The sequence below is a fragment of the Eleginops maclovinus genome, chromosome 8 (assembly GCF_036324505.1).
Source record: "Eleginops maclovinus isolate JMC-PN-2008 ecotype Puerto Natales chromosome 8, JC_Emac_rtc_rv5, whole genome shotgun sequence".
NCBI lineage: Eukaryota > Metazoa > Chordata > Actinopteri > Perciformes > Eleginopidae > Eleginops > Eleginops maclovinus.
The window spans coordinates 4,874,216-4,887,108 of record NC_086356.1 but is presented as its reverse complement, the minus strand read 5'-3'; the positions used below and the strand labels follow the sequence as shown (position 1 = coordinate 4,887,108).

Genomic DNA, 12,893 nt, shown 5'->3' with positions numbered 1-12,893 from the left:
CTGCAGGAGGAGTCGTACAGTAGCAGCGCTTATGAGCCGGAACCGGCCCTCGTCGGGATTCCTGAGGCGGAACTTCAGGCTGTCTTTGCTGCGGACACACACAGAAACACACGTGGATGCTGCGGCAGGGGATTGATGCGACTAAACTGTTGTTGCTCGTCCATCACTACCCTGCTGCTGGTCTTCCTGCTGATGCTGGGATGCTTCCTGTTCATAGGAGTTCCTGTTGTAATGCTGCATATATTTCTGGGTAACACATAGATTATCATTGCGAGTAATCTCAGGTGTCTGACTTTGTAACTGCTTGATAACTATTTTGATACTTGAAAGGGCAATAAGACACATCCACCAAGGCCATATCTCCCAACGTAAACTAAAGTAAAAAAGGATTCTTGTATACGGCCAGTGTTTGGGATACCCTCCAACCTCATAATCCTACTGACAGACAGACCGACCGGAAACATTAGCTCCTTGGCTGGGTCAAAACTTGACTGAGGTGGGGGAATACAAACATCAGTATGGTTGGCACATTGAACAGGGAATAATACACAGCTTGGAAGAGTCCATTTATCCTCAAACAGTTACTATTCAATGTCAACTATACTTCCATTCTTTAGTCAACATGATTTATAACCCTTTTTATAAATGATACCTGATTAATCCCGACTCACCTTTGTGTAGCAATCTTGGAATGAAGATCAGGGTTGTCCAAACTATGGCCCGGGGGCCAAATGAGTTCCTTGGTGCATTTTTTATTGGCCCGCGGGAAATTCTAAAAGTGTAATGGAATATGGCCAAAACTTGTTCTTGTTTTAAATTGTTCATCTTAAATATATCTAAAAATATATTACATGTGTTGATAAGCCCAATTTTCAAATAAATGCAGTCAGTTAAAGTTGAAAACATTTTCAAACTAATTTTAGTTGATAAAAAAAATCCTAATAAATTATTTGCATTACAAGTTTGAAATATAGCCTTCCTATTTCCCCTTATTATCAGCAGTCTGAATCAAGAATCATTTAAATTTGATTACATTTGCTGACTTATAACTTAACTTATGAGGCAATATACCTCACCTCTAGTGGGTGGCCCAGCCCTTCGTGAAAAAAGCTTGGACACCCCTGAGATATTATAAATACTAAAAAGTCCACTTTGGATTTGGTAAAAACCTAGCTTGACTTTTGCTCGTGAACCTGAAGAACACAACGTATGCCAGGCGGTTTCTATAAGGTTAAATGATAAGTGTATCCGCCATGTTTTTCAGATCACATCCAACATTTACGAAGTTCTTCCTTCGCCTATTCTACACCCTTTCACTAGGTTTTATTTGGGTTGAGTTTTATGATTAATCATGCTGACAGATAACAGAAACCAACAAACCACGAAGGCAACTTTTTTCAGAACTGCTCATTGTAGAACATTTCTAAAATATCTCCCAAACTAAAAGGCTCTCTTATCAGTTTGTCAACCTCTGATATTTCTTTGAAGAGTGCTGCAGCTTTGTACCGTAGAGTTTGGTGCCACAGATAAATGGAAGTTTGACTTTGGAACAAAACTCTACATCTCTTTCTAGGTCTAGTACTGACCTACTTCTTATCAGAACAGTTTGGATGCTCTCAGCTGTGACGGCTGCATATTCTTAGCAACAAAACTCCAGCTTGATCTCCTTTATAGTGCACATGGCGGAGACATGGCCCTACAATTTAATCCTTTATATCCATCTTATTCACTCAAAGAGATAAAGAAAGAGAGCAATGATGAAAGCTGGAATTAAAGCTCCTTTCTTCCCCTACTAAATATGAGTACTATATGAGTATTTGGTTCTATGAAGACTTTGAAAATGCATTAAGGGATTAAGGTAACTTTACCACATCAACAGTATGAATCCATCCAGGAATCTGTTATATCACCAAACATTAGTAATGCTTTTACCCATAAAAGAAAATGTTTGCCTTGCTCTTTGACAATGTACAGACAGAGATTTATAATAGGGTGAGTAAGAGAGAGGCATATGACGCGAAACAAAGGTCCCAAGGCTGGATTGGAGCCTGGACATTGCAGAAATGTGACATGAGTTGTTGGCTCCTAAATGTGAAATATGAAAGGAGTCACTCATAGTGACAACCCCAAAAAAATGACTGACCACTGGATCTGAGCCTTTATTTCCATCTTGGCTTTTGCCTAGTTTTTTTCTGGCAACCCTGTTTAGAAAGGTATCCATCATTAAAAGTTACGTGCTTTAATACGTGCACCAAAAAGTGATAACGTTCCCATGAGGTTATAGCTTTTTTATTTAACCTAAATGATGATGATTCAAAGCCTAGCAAAGAAGTGTTGTTGCTAAGCCTCACCAGCCGTTTTAAAAGGAGAGGTGAATTATACATTTCTGCAAGCGTAATAAAAGACTGATATAAACTGTCTATATAATGTTTTTCAAACGTTGACATTCAAAGTAATCCTCGTTTTGCCGGAGCGTACAATGGCTTCATTTGTTTTAACTTGCTTGTTTTTTCAGGAGAGAGATTATTGGATTTACATTCATGAGTTGGGCAGAAACATCACTCTTAGGGACAGAAATAATACCTCCTGTTTAAAAAAACATGTTAATTATTTACATGTTCACCATTGCCCTGCTGCCCCCTAGTGGCCAAAAAACAAAGGAAATAATACATGACTAAACTTGGGCAGTGTCTTTGGGCAATATAACCAATCCCAAAGTGCTTCCGTAGGGATGTCTAAGGTGATTATGGGTTTTGAAAATATAAATTGATCTCAACTATACAGATGATTTGTATATAATTTGACTTTACCTTAAATTCATATGTAACATTGATATTTTTACGATGGACATAATCTTTTTCGCCATCTTGCTTCAGTATCCTAAACTTAGAATCTTTTTTTCCTGAGATGTCCTGAGTTAGGTTCCCACTATTCTTGGTTCAGTGGCTATAAAGTCTAATGACGTACTATAAACAATAGTTAATGTCTTGTCTTTGGCACACTGATGTAGAGGCATAACACCTAGCTGCACAACATAGGCATTCTCTTATAAACTTGGGTGTGTATTCCACACTTGTATATCAGGTAGTGTGTCATTAAAAAGAGGATCAGGATCTTGGTGGTGTCTTTACATGTACTCTTAATTCTCTCCTGACTTGGGGAACTGTGTCAATTAGCCTACTGGAGCAAGAATTTGGAGCTGACAGGCCCCTCTAATGTGAAACTAAGCATTGATCCGTATTGATCTGGCCTCCCCCACAAGGCTTTGCAGCATGTTGGCCGGGTTATAAAATCCGGGAGATTCTTTGTGTTCTCTGCAGCATGAATACTTCAGCAGCGGGACAAGCGAGCACCGAGGGGGTTCACTCATCTAAAATGCATGCGAGGACTTCACACTACATGAGAAACACATCAGATAGGCAGGCATCCATCTGCACATGACTCACTGAGGCAATCCATGCCAAAGACTGTGTTTGTGTCTTTGCACTGGCAGACCTGTTTTGCTTCAAGCTCTGATCAGATAGTGCAGGCGTCCAACCGCCACGGACATCAGCTCCATGCCAAATGCTGCCTGAAGCATCTAAGTGACACATACTGTCTATACATATATATTCATGGTGAGCCGCTTCACACCATTCAAGTTGGACATGTTGAAGTTAGAGAGAAATGTGTTCTGAAAAACGCTCTCATCTGACACAAAGGGCAACACGAAGAGCAGGAGACACGCAGTTTGCAGACAAATACGCAGGTGTCTTGCTAAGCGCTAATGCATGTACGAGTTCAAGTGTGACATGCTCTGCCTGTTCTTTCACTTTGTGTTTCATACATGGGTGGTTCGAAAATAAAGTTTACCTCCTCCAGTTTTACCAAGTCAGTTTTTCTTATAGGAGGCCCTTTGATGGTTTTGGGGGATTTCTCTTTCCTGTAGAGTGTTATAGGTTTTTGTGCATGTAAATAATCAGCAAAGGCTAAAATCCCAAAGGTCCCTTGCTCTTTTATTGGCCAGCGCTCCAACACAATGTATGTCATAGGTGAAAGGGCGGAGCAGCTCAAAGCCATTAACCAATCAGAGCAAGCTAGGCTCTGGTTTCAGACAGAGGGTGAAAAGAGGTGCTGCAGCAGAGGCAGTACGAGGAACATAAAGATCTTTTTTTAACATTAAAGCATTTATCGAGTCACAGTGGAGATACTAAATTGAAATATGAACCTGTTTGATCCCTCTCTCAAGAATATGTGGGAATTTAAAAATCCATATAAAGTGAAATGTTAGATTTGTTGTTGAACACATTAAAGAGTTAGAAGAACTAAAGTAATAATAATCTAAACTATATACTAAGTTGTGGAGTTGAAGCATTAATCTATTTTTCACCATTTTTGTGTTAAGCATTTATTTAAACAGGAAATTATGTTTTGGAAACATCCACAGAACCCCTCCTTTCACTTGTTTCCTGTTTTATTCTGTAAAAAAAAACACACACTCCTTGTGTCATGTCTGGCTTCACTTCCTGTCTTTGTGTTTTCCCTCCTTTTTGTGATAGCTGGCCCCGCCCCTGATTGGCTTCACATGTGTCTAATCACCCTGCTGCCTGTGTTTCTCCAGGTGTGTCTTGTTAGTGGGATCAGGTCAGGGTATTTAGGCCTGTTTTATCCACTGTTCCTGTCCGGTGGTTGTCGAAGTTACTCGATGTTTTCTGTTTGTGTTCCTCCCTGGATTATTCCGTGTTCTCAATGGATTCGCTGCCTGTGTTCCTCATGTCTTCCAGGTATGTTCTTTGATTTGTTTTTGCTGCCTTTCCTTTACTAGCTTGGCCTGCTACTTCAGTTCTGTGTGTAGTTTTTTTAGCCAGCTTTACATTCATCAAAACCCACTCTTTGTTGTTTAAACCTGCCTCCTGTTTGTTGTGTGTTTGGCTCCAAATATACTTTTATACTGCCATTTATTTTACAAAATATAGTTGGCTGGGTTTTTTTTTTTTACCTAATTTTTTCTTTAATATGATTCCAAATGGATATTTAATTTTGGATTACCTTAACTTTCAGGCTTTCTTTTCTATGCTACATTGGTAATATGTAAAAAACATTGCAAATTTTAGGCAAAAAAACGATTTATTTGAGCTGATTTCTCAGACAGCTTGTATCGTTGCGTTTTGGGTGCTATGTGCAAATGAATGATGTTTCCTTTCCCCCTATGAAACACTTCCAATGACTGTTGGTTAGGCACAATAATACAGCTTTTTATGTGGGTTTGTATTACATTTGAATATTATTTATTGGTGTATTCTGTTGTATTGTTGGTTAAAGGTTAGCTACATTTTGTCCGTTTTGGGTACTCCATACATAAAGCATCTTAATTTCCATTTCTGCTCAAATTGTATTCATTATAAACTGAAGCATTACAGTACACGCACAACGTCCCTCTCCTAGCCTTGCAGAAGACTGTGTGGGTGGTGTATGAGTATGTATGTGTGTGTGTGGGCGGCAGATTGAAGTGTAAACTCAAGAGTGTGTGAGTGCTCTTCGGTGTAATATGTGTGCATGCTTAAGTAAAACTGCCTTCAATGTGTGCCGGACGGCCTTCGCTTATTTGTGTACGTCAGTCCGCCTGAACTGGAGATTGTTCATACATAAATTCTAGTGTTGTGTCGCTCCTCCAGCAAATGTATTATATAATGGCTGCAGAAGCAGATTGGTGTAGCTTTATTGATGTGTGAGTGGTGGAGGAGTGTGCAGGAGGAGAGGAGGGCTTCATAACCTCATTTAATAAGAGGCCAGCGCGCCGCCAGGGCCATCCAATAAGTGGTGAGTTAACAAACTGGCTGTGGCAGTCATGCAGAGGCCGGGAGGGAAATCATTAGATGCTCTGTTCAACACCATTATTTTTTCCACTTATACTCAGTGTTTTAATGGTGGCAGGGCCTTGTCTCCTCCTGTCTGGCATTTTGAAAGGCAGGGTGTTTTGTGGGTTCAGACTGTCCTAACTTTTACTCATTCACTTCAATGATAAAACAAGCCTTTGAAAGCAGGCTCCAGAGGGGACGCTGTGTATTAAAACCCTGTATCCAACCAGCGTCAGCTTCTCCCAGATGTATGCTCACTGTCACATTGCTTTGGCGCTGTTATACAATGGCTATGAAATGTGTATTCCCTTTTAAAACTGTAATATTGTTCTGTTGCCTTCAGGGTTTGTTTCTCCTCTGCTTCTGTTCTTTTTGCATTTGTTGATTTTTGAGAGTTGGCACAGTCACGTTGGCAACTCCATGTTCTTGCTGGTTTTTTTTCTTCATGTTTTTATGTTTCGTTTTGTTCTTCTGTCATGAAAGGTTTTCATTTTAGAGATACATTCATTAGACTCCAATGTTTTTTAGACATTTGTTGTGAGCACAATTCAGTATGAGAAAAATAAAGAGCTTTTGAACATTAAAGCCTGGAAACATGTCCCAGTAGAGGCACAACATACTATTTAAATCTATACTTTTGTCAAATACAGATGATGAAAATCAACATCGACCCAAGACAGAGCATAATCTTCTGTATGAAGAATCTGGAAATCGTGAATTTCAAAAGGAAAAACTGTGGTGATTTAAGGTGGATCATGTTGAAATATAAGCATTTCCTGTGCATCACGTATTTAGAGCCTGTTTTGGTTTTACTTGTACACACTGGGTGTTAGTGCTTTCAAAAATGATGCGTTAAGTGCCTGTCATTCAGGGAAAATGTGGAAGGAATATTAAAAGCAAAGTGAGGTATTATTTACAAGCTGAACCTATGTGCGCAATGGTGCACATAAATCACATTTCCGTTGTCTCACGTCAAAAAAGCTCAGTTAATCACAGAGACAGGCTCATTATGGGAGCACACAGCCAGCAGCTGATGACTGTTGAGTCCTTCAGCCTTGTGATTAATTTATCAACACACACACACACACCCACACACACACACACGTGTTGTGCGATTTATAATTCAGAACACTGTTCGATGTCTTTAAAGTGGCCTCATTTCATAAACACCTCTTTCTTCAGTGGAATGATTTGAGATCAGTCGAAATAAACACACAACACAAAATCTCTTGAGGATAAATGTCCAGATTCTTGACTATTAATAATCAAAATGATATAAACTGCTGTTAGAGTACTTCACTGGAATGACTGTTTGTTTTGTTTTTCATGTATTTTAACGTCGCCTGCTGTAATGAATAAACTCTCTGTCGGCTTGTCAGTGAATATTTCCTCTGTGTGTGTGTGTGTGTGTGTGTGTGTGTGTGTGTGTGTGATTGTGTGTGTGTGATTATGTGTGTGTGTGTGTGTGTGTGTGTGTGTGTGAGATTGTGTGTGTGTGTGTGTGAGATTATGTGTGATTATGCGCTCGCGTACAACATCTTGTTTCCTTGGTAACCAGGAGGTTGATTCTGCTCATGCAAGCTCTGTCTCTCTGCAGGGATGCTCCAAAATGCTACTGACACACTCCAAAAACGCAGATATGGATATTGATTAGCTACACAACATCACCAACACTGGCACAGGATTTTACTCAAGACACATTATTACATGTGACATCTGTCCCTGACATGCTGCGTAATTAATGAGCCATCCGGTGAAGAGTGCGGTCCACTTTACGCAGAGAGAGCTACGCGACAAACCCGTCTCTGCTTCCAGTTGGATGAAAAAATAACTCATAAAAGCCCTGCTTACATCTCACCTGTAACCTGTTAAATTGGTATAAATACCCATCCCTTCTCCCCTATCTGCACTAGTGTTAGCCGGCTATTACGTCTTTACGTGTTAATTTAGCAGGCTATCCACGCCCTGCAGGTATGAAACGCTATGCTCTCATTCATCTCCCCTTCCATCTCCACTTCCATATCTTGTTATGACTAGCTTCGTGGTCGAGTGGATTTTAAACACGAAGGTTCATTTACTTTTCATACGATCAGCTTCTACTCCTGCATCGTCATCGTCATCATCATCATCTTCAGCAGCAGCAGCAGAAGCAGCACGCCAACGCGCAAAAACCAGGAGTGCTGGAGCAGATACGACGGGAGCGCGCAGTATAGCACCGCGGCGCGCATGCACAGCTGTCAGCACCAAGGACAGCAGCCTGCTCAGTTCGGAGCGAGCAGTCAGCGACGCATCGGGCTGATCAGTCCGCACACAGCGCACCGAGCAGCGGCTAGAGGGTGCGACTCACGCCCCGGAGGACAAGCCGCGTGGAGGATGATTTAACTATCTATGAAAAAAAAAGCGATTCTGCAGAGGAGAGCAACAATAAAAAAAAAGATGGACAATGCGGGTTGGATGTCCACAGTTGACAGGCTGCTGTTAATATGAGCATGCACATTCCTCCGCATTGCACATAAATCCATCTTTTTTTTTTTGTCTTCTCCTTCCTCTTCTGGCCCTCCCCCCCTCCCACCCGTCGCTCTCACCGCCCACCTGGATCGTGCATTGAACGGGCTGAGCCGTGCCGCCGTCCAGAAGCTGGTGGAGCCGACCCGCCACCGGGGAGAAAAGCGACCGGGCTGCACTGAGGAGCTGTTTGCTGGTGGTCCACACGATGCGTCTGTTTCTGTTGGCGGTGCTCTTCTGGTGCTCCTGCGCGCGGGCCGGCTGCGAGCCGAAGATCGTGAACATCGGGGCCGTGCTGAGCCAGAAGAGATACGAGCAGGTCTTCAAAGATGCCGTGACCCAGGCCAACCAGGTTTATGGAAGAGATAAATTCAAGCTGACCGCCATCTCCGTCACGCACAAGCCCAACGCCATCCAGATGGCTCTGTCCGTGTGCGAGGACCTCATCTCCAGTCAGGTACTCTCACTACCTCTGCATGCATGGGTGCTTAAGCAAATCATCTCTGAGTCATAGGTTACATATGATCCATGCACACTTCCACACAACTGCAAATCTGGTTCTTTTTAGGAGTGTTTTTGGAACAAATCCTTGCAATAGATAGTTGCTAGTTTTTTATTCAAGTGAGGGCCACTCAAAAAAAGAAGATTGTTTGTCATCATCAGTTTAGAGCTCTGAACCAGTTGTCTATTCATCCTTACAGTAGCAGACTAGATGTCCATTCAGCATCAGCACACTAGAAATCATCCCATTACCACAGGCCTGTCATTTATCCAATTTGGCACTAACTCTACGCACACATGAGTCCTCTTTGTGTTTAGTGCTAATACAGTGAAGTCCCCACACACCCATCTGTCACACAGACATCCAGAAATAGGCTTTGGGTTCGGGGCATATCTCGGATGAGAGGGCAAGTATATGTTTCCAGGACACACAGCTGCAGATCTACTGAACTGCAAAGGAACCAGTGAGGAGTGAAAATGTGCAGTATACATCACATTACAATGAACCACTCCACTATGTACGTGCTCCATAACATCGTTCTTGCAGGGGGAGGCTGACACTTTCTGTATGTTTGTCTCCAGGCAGTCCGTATGAGATGAACAAATGTTCTTTTATTCTTGCTCTATGCGATCCCCGTTTAAAAAAGTACACAAAGAAGCAAAGAGTCATACATTTGTGTGCTGCAGATCTAACAAACAACTCATATTTCATAAGTAATGTATGATGAGTGATGCTCAACATGGCTCTTAAAAAGCGCCTGCGTTATGTCACAGCACGTTGGGGCGTCAAGTCCCACTCGCTCTCGCTCTTGTTTCTCCCACACACATAATGAGGCTTAACAACAAGAAAGAAAAAAAAACCCCACAGCTTCAGTGCTGCTTTCATGTTCTTGTGCTTCTCCACTGAGTGTAATGCCTCTAATTGATACAGGCTTGTGGAATAATACTGTCTCACTTGGTCTCCAAAGTATAAGCACACATAAAGCTGTACAAATTGCACCAACGATGCTTCAGTTGTGCAACATGCCTCTGTTGTAATCCACACGGTAGTCACAATAATAAGTCAGAAGGTCAATGGAGGGTTTCAGTATAAGAGCTTTTGGCTTGTGGGCGAATACAGTTACTGAGAAGGAAAGTCTGTGGCAGATGGAGGAGTAGATGCCTGCGAGCAGTCTTTGGAAGATAGACCTCATTTTTGACCCAACCATACGGGCAGCTCATATCCAGAAATCCATGCCTGCGCACAAACATGCCAACTTATTCCTCTTCCATCTCCGAGGCATCTCTCAACGCTGAGCTCTCAGACGATGTTTCTTTGCTCCTCTACAATTTATTCCAAAATGTTATTTTTAACCAGTTATACAACTCTACGGAGCAGCAGTCGCACCTGCTAAATAAAAAATGACGATATTGTATTTTAAGTGCGCACCACAAATGTAATCAAACTTGAGGTGAAAGGACAGATGTTTTCTGTCAAGGATTACAGACCATGCAAGGCAGACAGATGCTGAGGGGCCCTGGATGCCCTACATTCAACACGGCAATCAGTGTGTGATATTTTGACTAAATAATTAAAGTGACTCTTGCATATGTACTTCATCTCGAGGCTCTGCCTTAAAAAAGTAATTTCTTACGCAGTGTATTTCTTTAAACACAAGCATTCATTCCTCTTCTAACCAAATTAGAATGGAGAGTTCGGGGACTCAGATATGATATTGTTATAAGGTCAATATTATACAGTCATCTTCCAAGTGTGCTTAGCAAACACTGTCATGTTAATAAAACAAATGGCATTACAAAGTCGTTTCGTACTAGAAATGTTTAAATATGATGGGTAAAAATGGGTAATTGTTGAAGCAAGAAAAGTCTGAATCGGATTCCCTTTTACAATTTGATTTCGAGTAACGGAAGAGGTTCCTCCATTTGCTCCTAATACTAGTGTCAGAGTAACAGAGTCTTCTTCTTCTATGCCTCTGCAGGTCTACGCTATCCTGGTGAGTCACCCTCCCCAGTCCAATGACCACCTCACTCCAACGCCTGTCTCATACACTGCGGGCTTCTACCGCATCCCCGTGGTGGGGCTCACCACCCGCATGTCCATCTACTCCGACAAGGTGAGTGATGGATGAGATGTGAAGAGAGATAGAGGCAGAGGAAAACAGGCAGAGAGTGAAGGCGGAGCGAGCGAGTGAGGAGCTCCCGTGGGGCGGCTTCAAAAGCCTTCTAGATTAAACGTCCCATCACTGTCCATTAGGGGAGCTGTGATTAAATGGGTTTCCTGCTGAAAATTGAAAGAGCGTCATTAATAATGCGCTTGACCCGAGTTTTGTTTTTATGAAGCACATGCCACTGAAATGAACCTTTGAAGCAATGATATGAGCAAGACGTCGAGGACTTTAATAACTCAATTTAAAGCCTATTTGATTGACATGTCTTCTACTATTGTAGGTTGAATGAAATCAAAGGCATTAAATTCAGTGATTTATTTGACTGTTTTTATTATTGATGCATGGTTTCCCTTTCAGAAAACCTCAGCCAACAGCATTATTCTGGTCCAACCTGATACGACTCTGTGTTTTAAATCTTCCACCAAGTGTTGGACATGGTTTGACAACATGACATAATATGACGTTATAATGCTGTGGTTGAGGGTTGAGGCACAAAAGGACTTGGTTAGGGTTAGTATAAGGGGATTCAAACTCAATTGGGATCCCTTTTACCAAGTCTGCGTCTTATTGGTCGTAGCAACTCTAAACAAACACTGGCGTGTTCAGGATTAGGGTTAGGGTTAGAAAAACAGGATTAGGTTTAAATTACTGTTTCTCGAAGGTTAGAGAATGACTAAAGGACCAAAGGTGAACAATAAGACTCCCATTCTTGCAGTTAAGTCAGAAATCTTAATGGACCCAACCAGTCGCCCCAAATCCTCTTGCTCTATAGATTTCTTGCTCTTGGTCCTGACACGATGGTAACATAGATTTGAGAAACTCTTGGGCGACGGTTGAGGTCAGACATTGACCTTGGATGTTTACCGTTTGAACAGGGTTATCTTGCTGTGAGTCTTTTTTACTATTTAGACACAACCATGCCTCTATAACAACATCACCAAACTTCCTCTTTTGATTACATTTTTTGGACATGAGCCATTGTCATGTTGGAACAGGAAAGGGCCTTCTTAAACTGCTGGACCAATTGGTGTTAGATATATATAAATGTTGGAGCATTATTATGACTAAATTGGAACTACATCGTCCTGGCTCGAGTCCCCTCCAAAAGCATTCATGCATATAAGAACCAAAAGGAAGTCACCCATGAGGCATCATCTGTCCACTTTACTGGCATGTTCTTAACGATGAGTCATGCATTAAAAATTAAGCTGTTTTGGAAAACCACGCAACTTTAATCTCCCCGTCCTGTTCCCGCCTCCACAGAGTATCCACCTGTCCTTTCTGCGGACAGTCCCTCCCTACTCCCACCAGGCGCACGTGTGGTTCGACCTGATGCGTGAGTTCAACTGGAACCACATCATCCTGATAGTGAGCGACGACCACGAGGGGCGCGCTGCTCAAAAGAGGCTGGAGACCCTGCTGGAGGAGAGAGAAACAAAGGTGAGATGCTCCGGCTCCCAGGCTCCCCGAAAGAGTGTGAGCGCGCGAGTGTTTAAGGTTTTTAAACCTCAAAAGGTCTTCTATGTAACTGTTTTCCTTTCTGTTGTGTGGCCACATCTCTTTCTCACCATTGTGTAAACATTGGCTAACATTCCTAGAGACATCAACAGCGTCTAATGTGGTCTAATCTGACAAAAGTTTGTACCTTTATTTGCTCATCTTCACGTTGCTTTTCGTCATAGTCCAAATTATCCTGTGTCTATCCACATTTGGGAGCCAAATAGCGGACTTTAACGTGGGGCCTTGCAAACCATCACAGACTGAAGTGTGTAATCGGGGCCCGTGGCGGAAGTCAGGTGTTTCCTCTCAGAGCGTGATGAATGGCCGGCTTCATTATTGTACACAGAGGCCTTTTGTTTATTGCACCCTGTTAGCGCGTGTG

At 42.1% G+C, this 12,893-nt stretch overlaps 1 protein-coding gene across 8 annotated transcripts in view; it reads left to right on the top strand.

Moving 5' to 3' along the window:
• Window positions 1–8,061: 8,061 nt before the first annotated feature.
• grin1a (glutamate receptor, ionotropic, N-methyl D-aspartate 1a) overlaps window positions 8,062–12,893 on the top strand; it is a 30,567-nt gene continuing 25,735 nt past the window's right edge. For all 8 annotated transcript variants that reach the window (XR_010166326.1, XM_063890187.1, XM_063890184.1 and 5 more), the window contains exons 1-3: window positions 8,062–8,799; window positions 10,823–10,957; window positions 12,275–12,451. Coding sequence is in view for 7 of the 8 variants with exons in the window: in XM_063890187.1 (XP_063746257.1) it covers window positions 8,551–8,799; window positions 10,823–10,957; window positions 12,275–12,451 (561 nt within the window). In the remaining variant the exon portion in view is untranslated. The remainder of the gene's footprint in view (window positions 8,800–10,822; window positions 10,958–12,274; window positions 12,452–12,893) is intronic.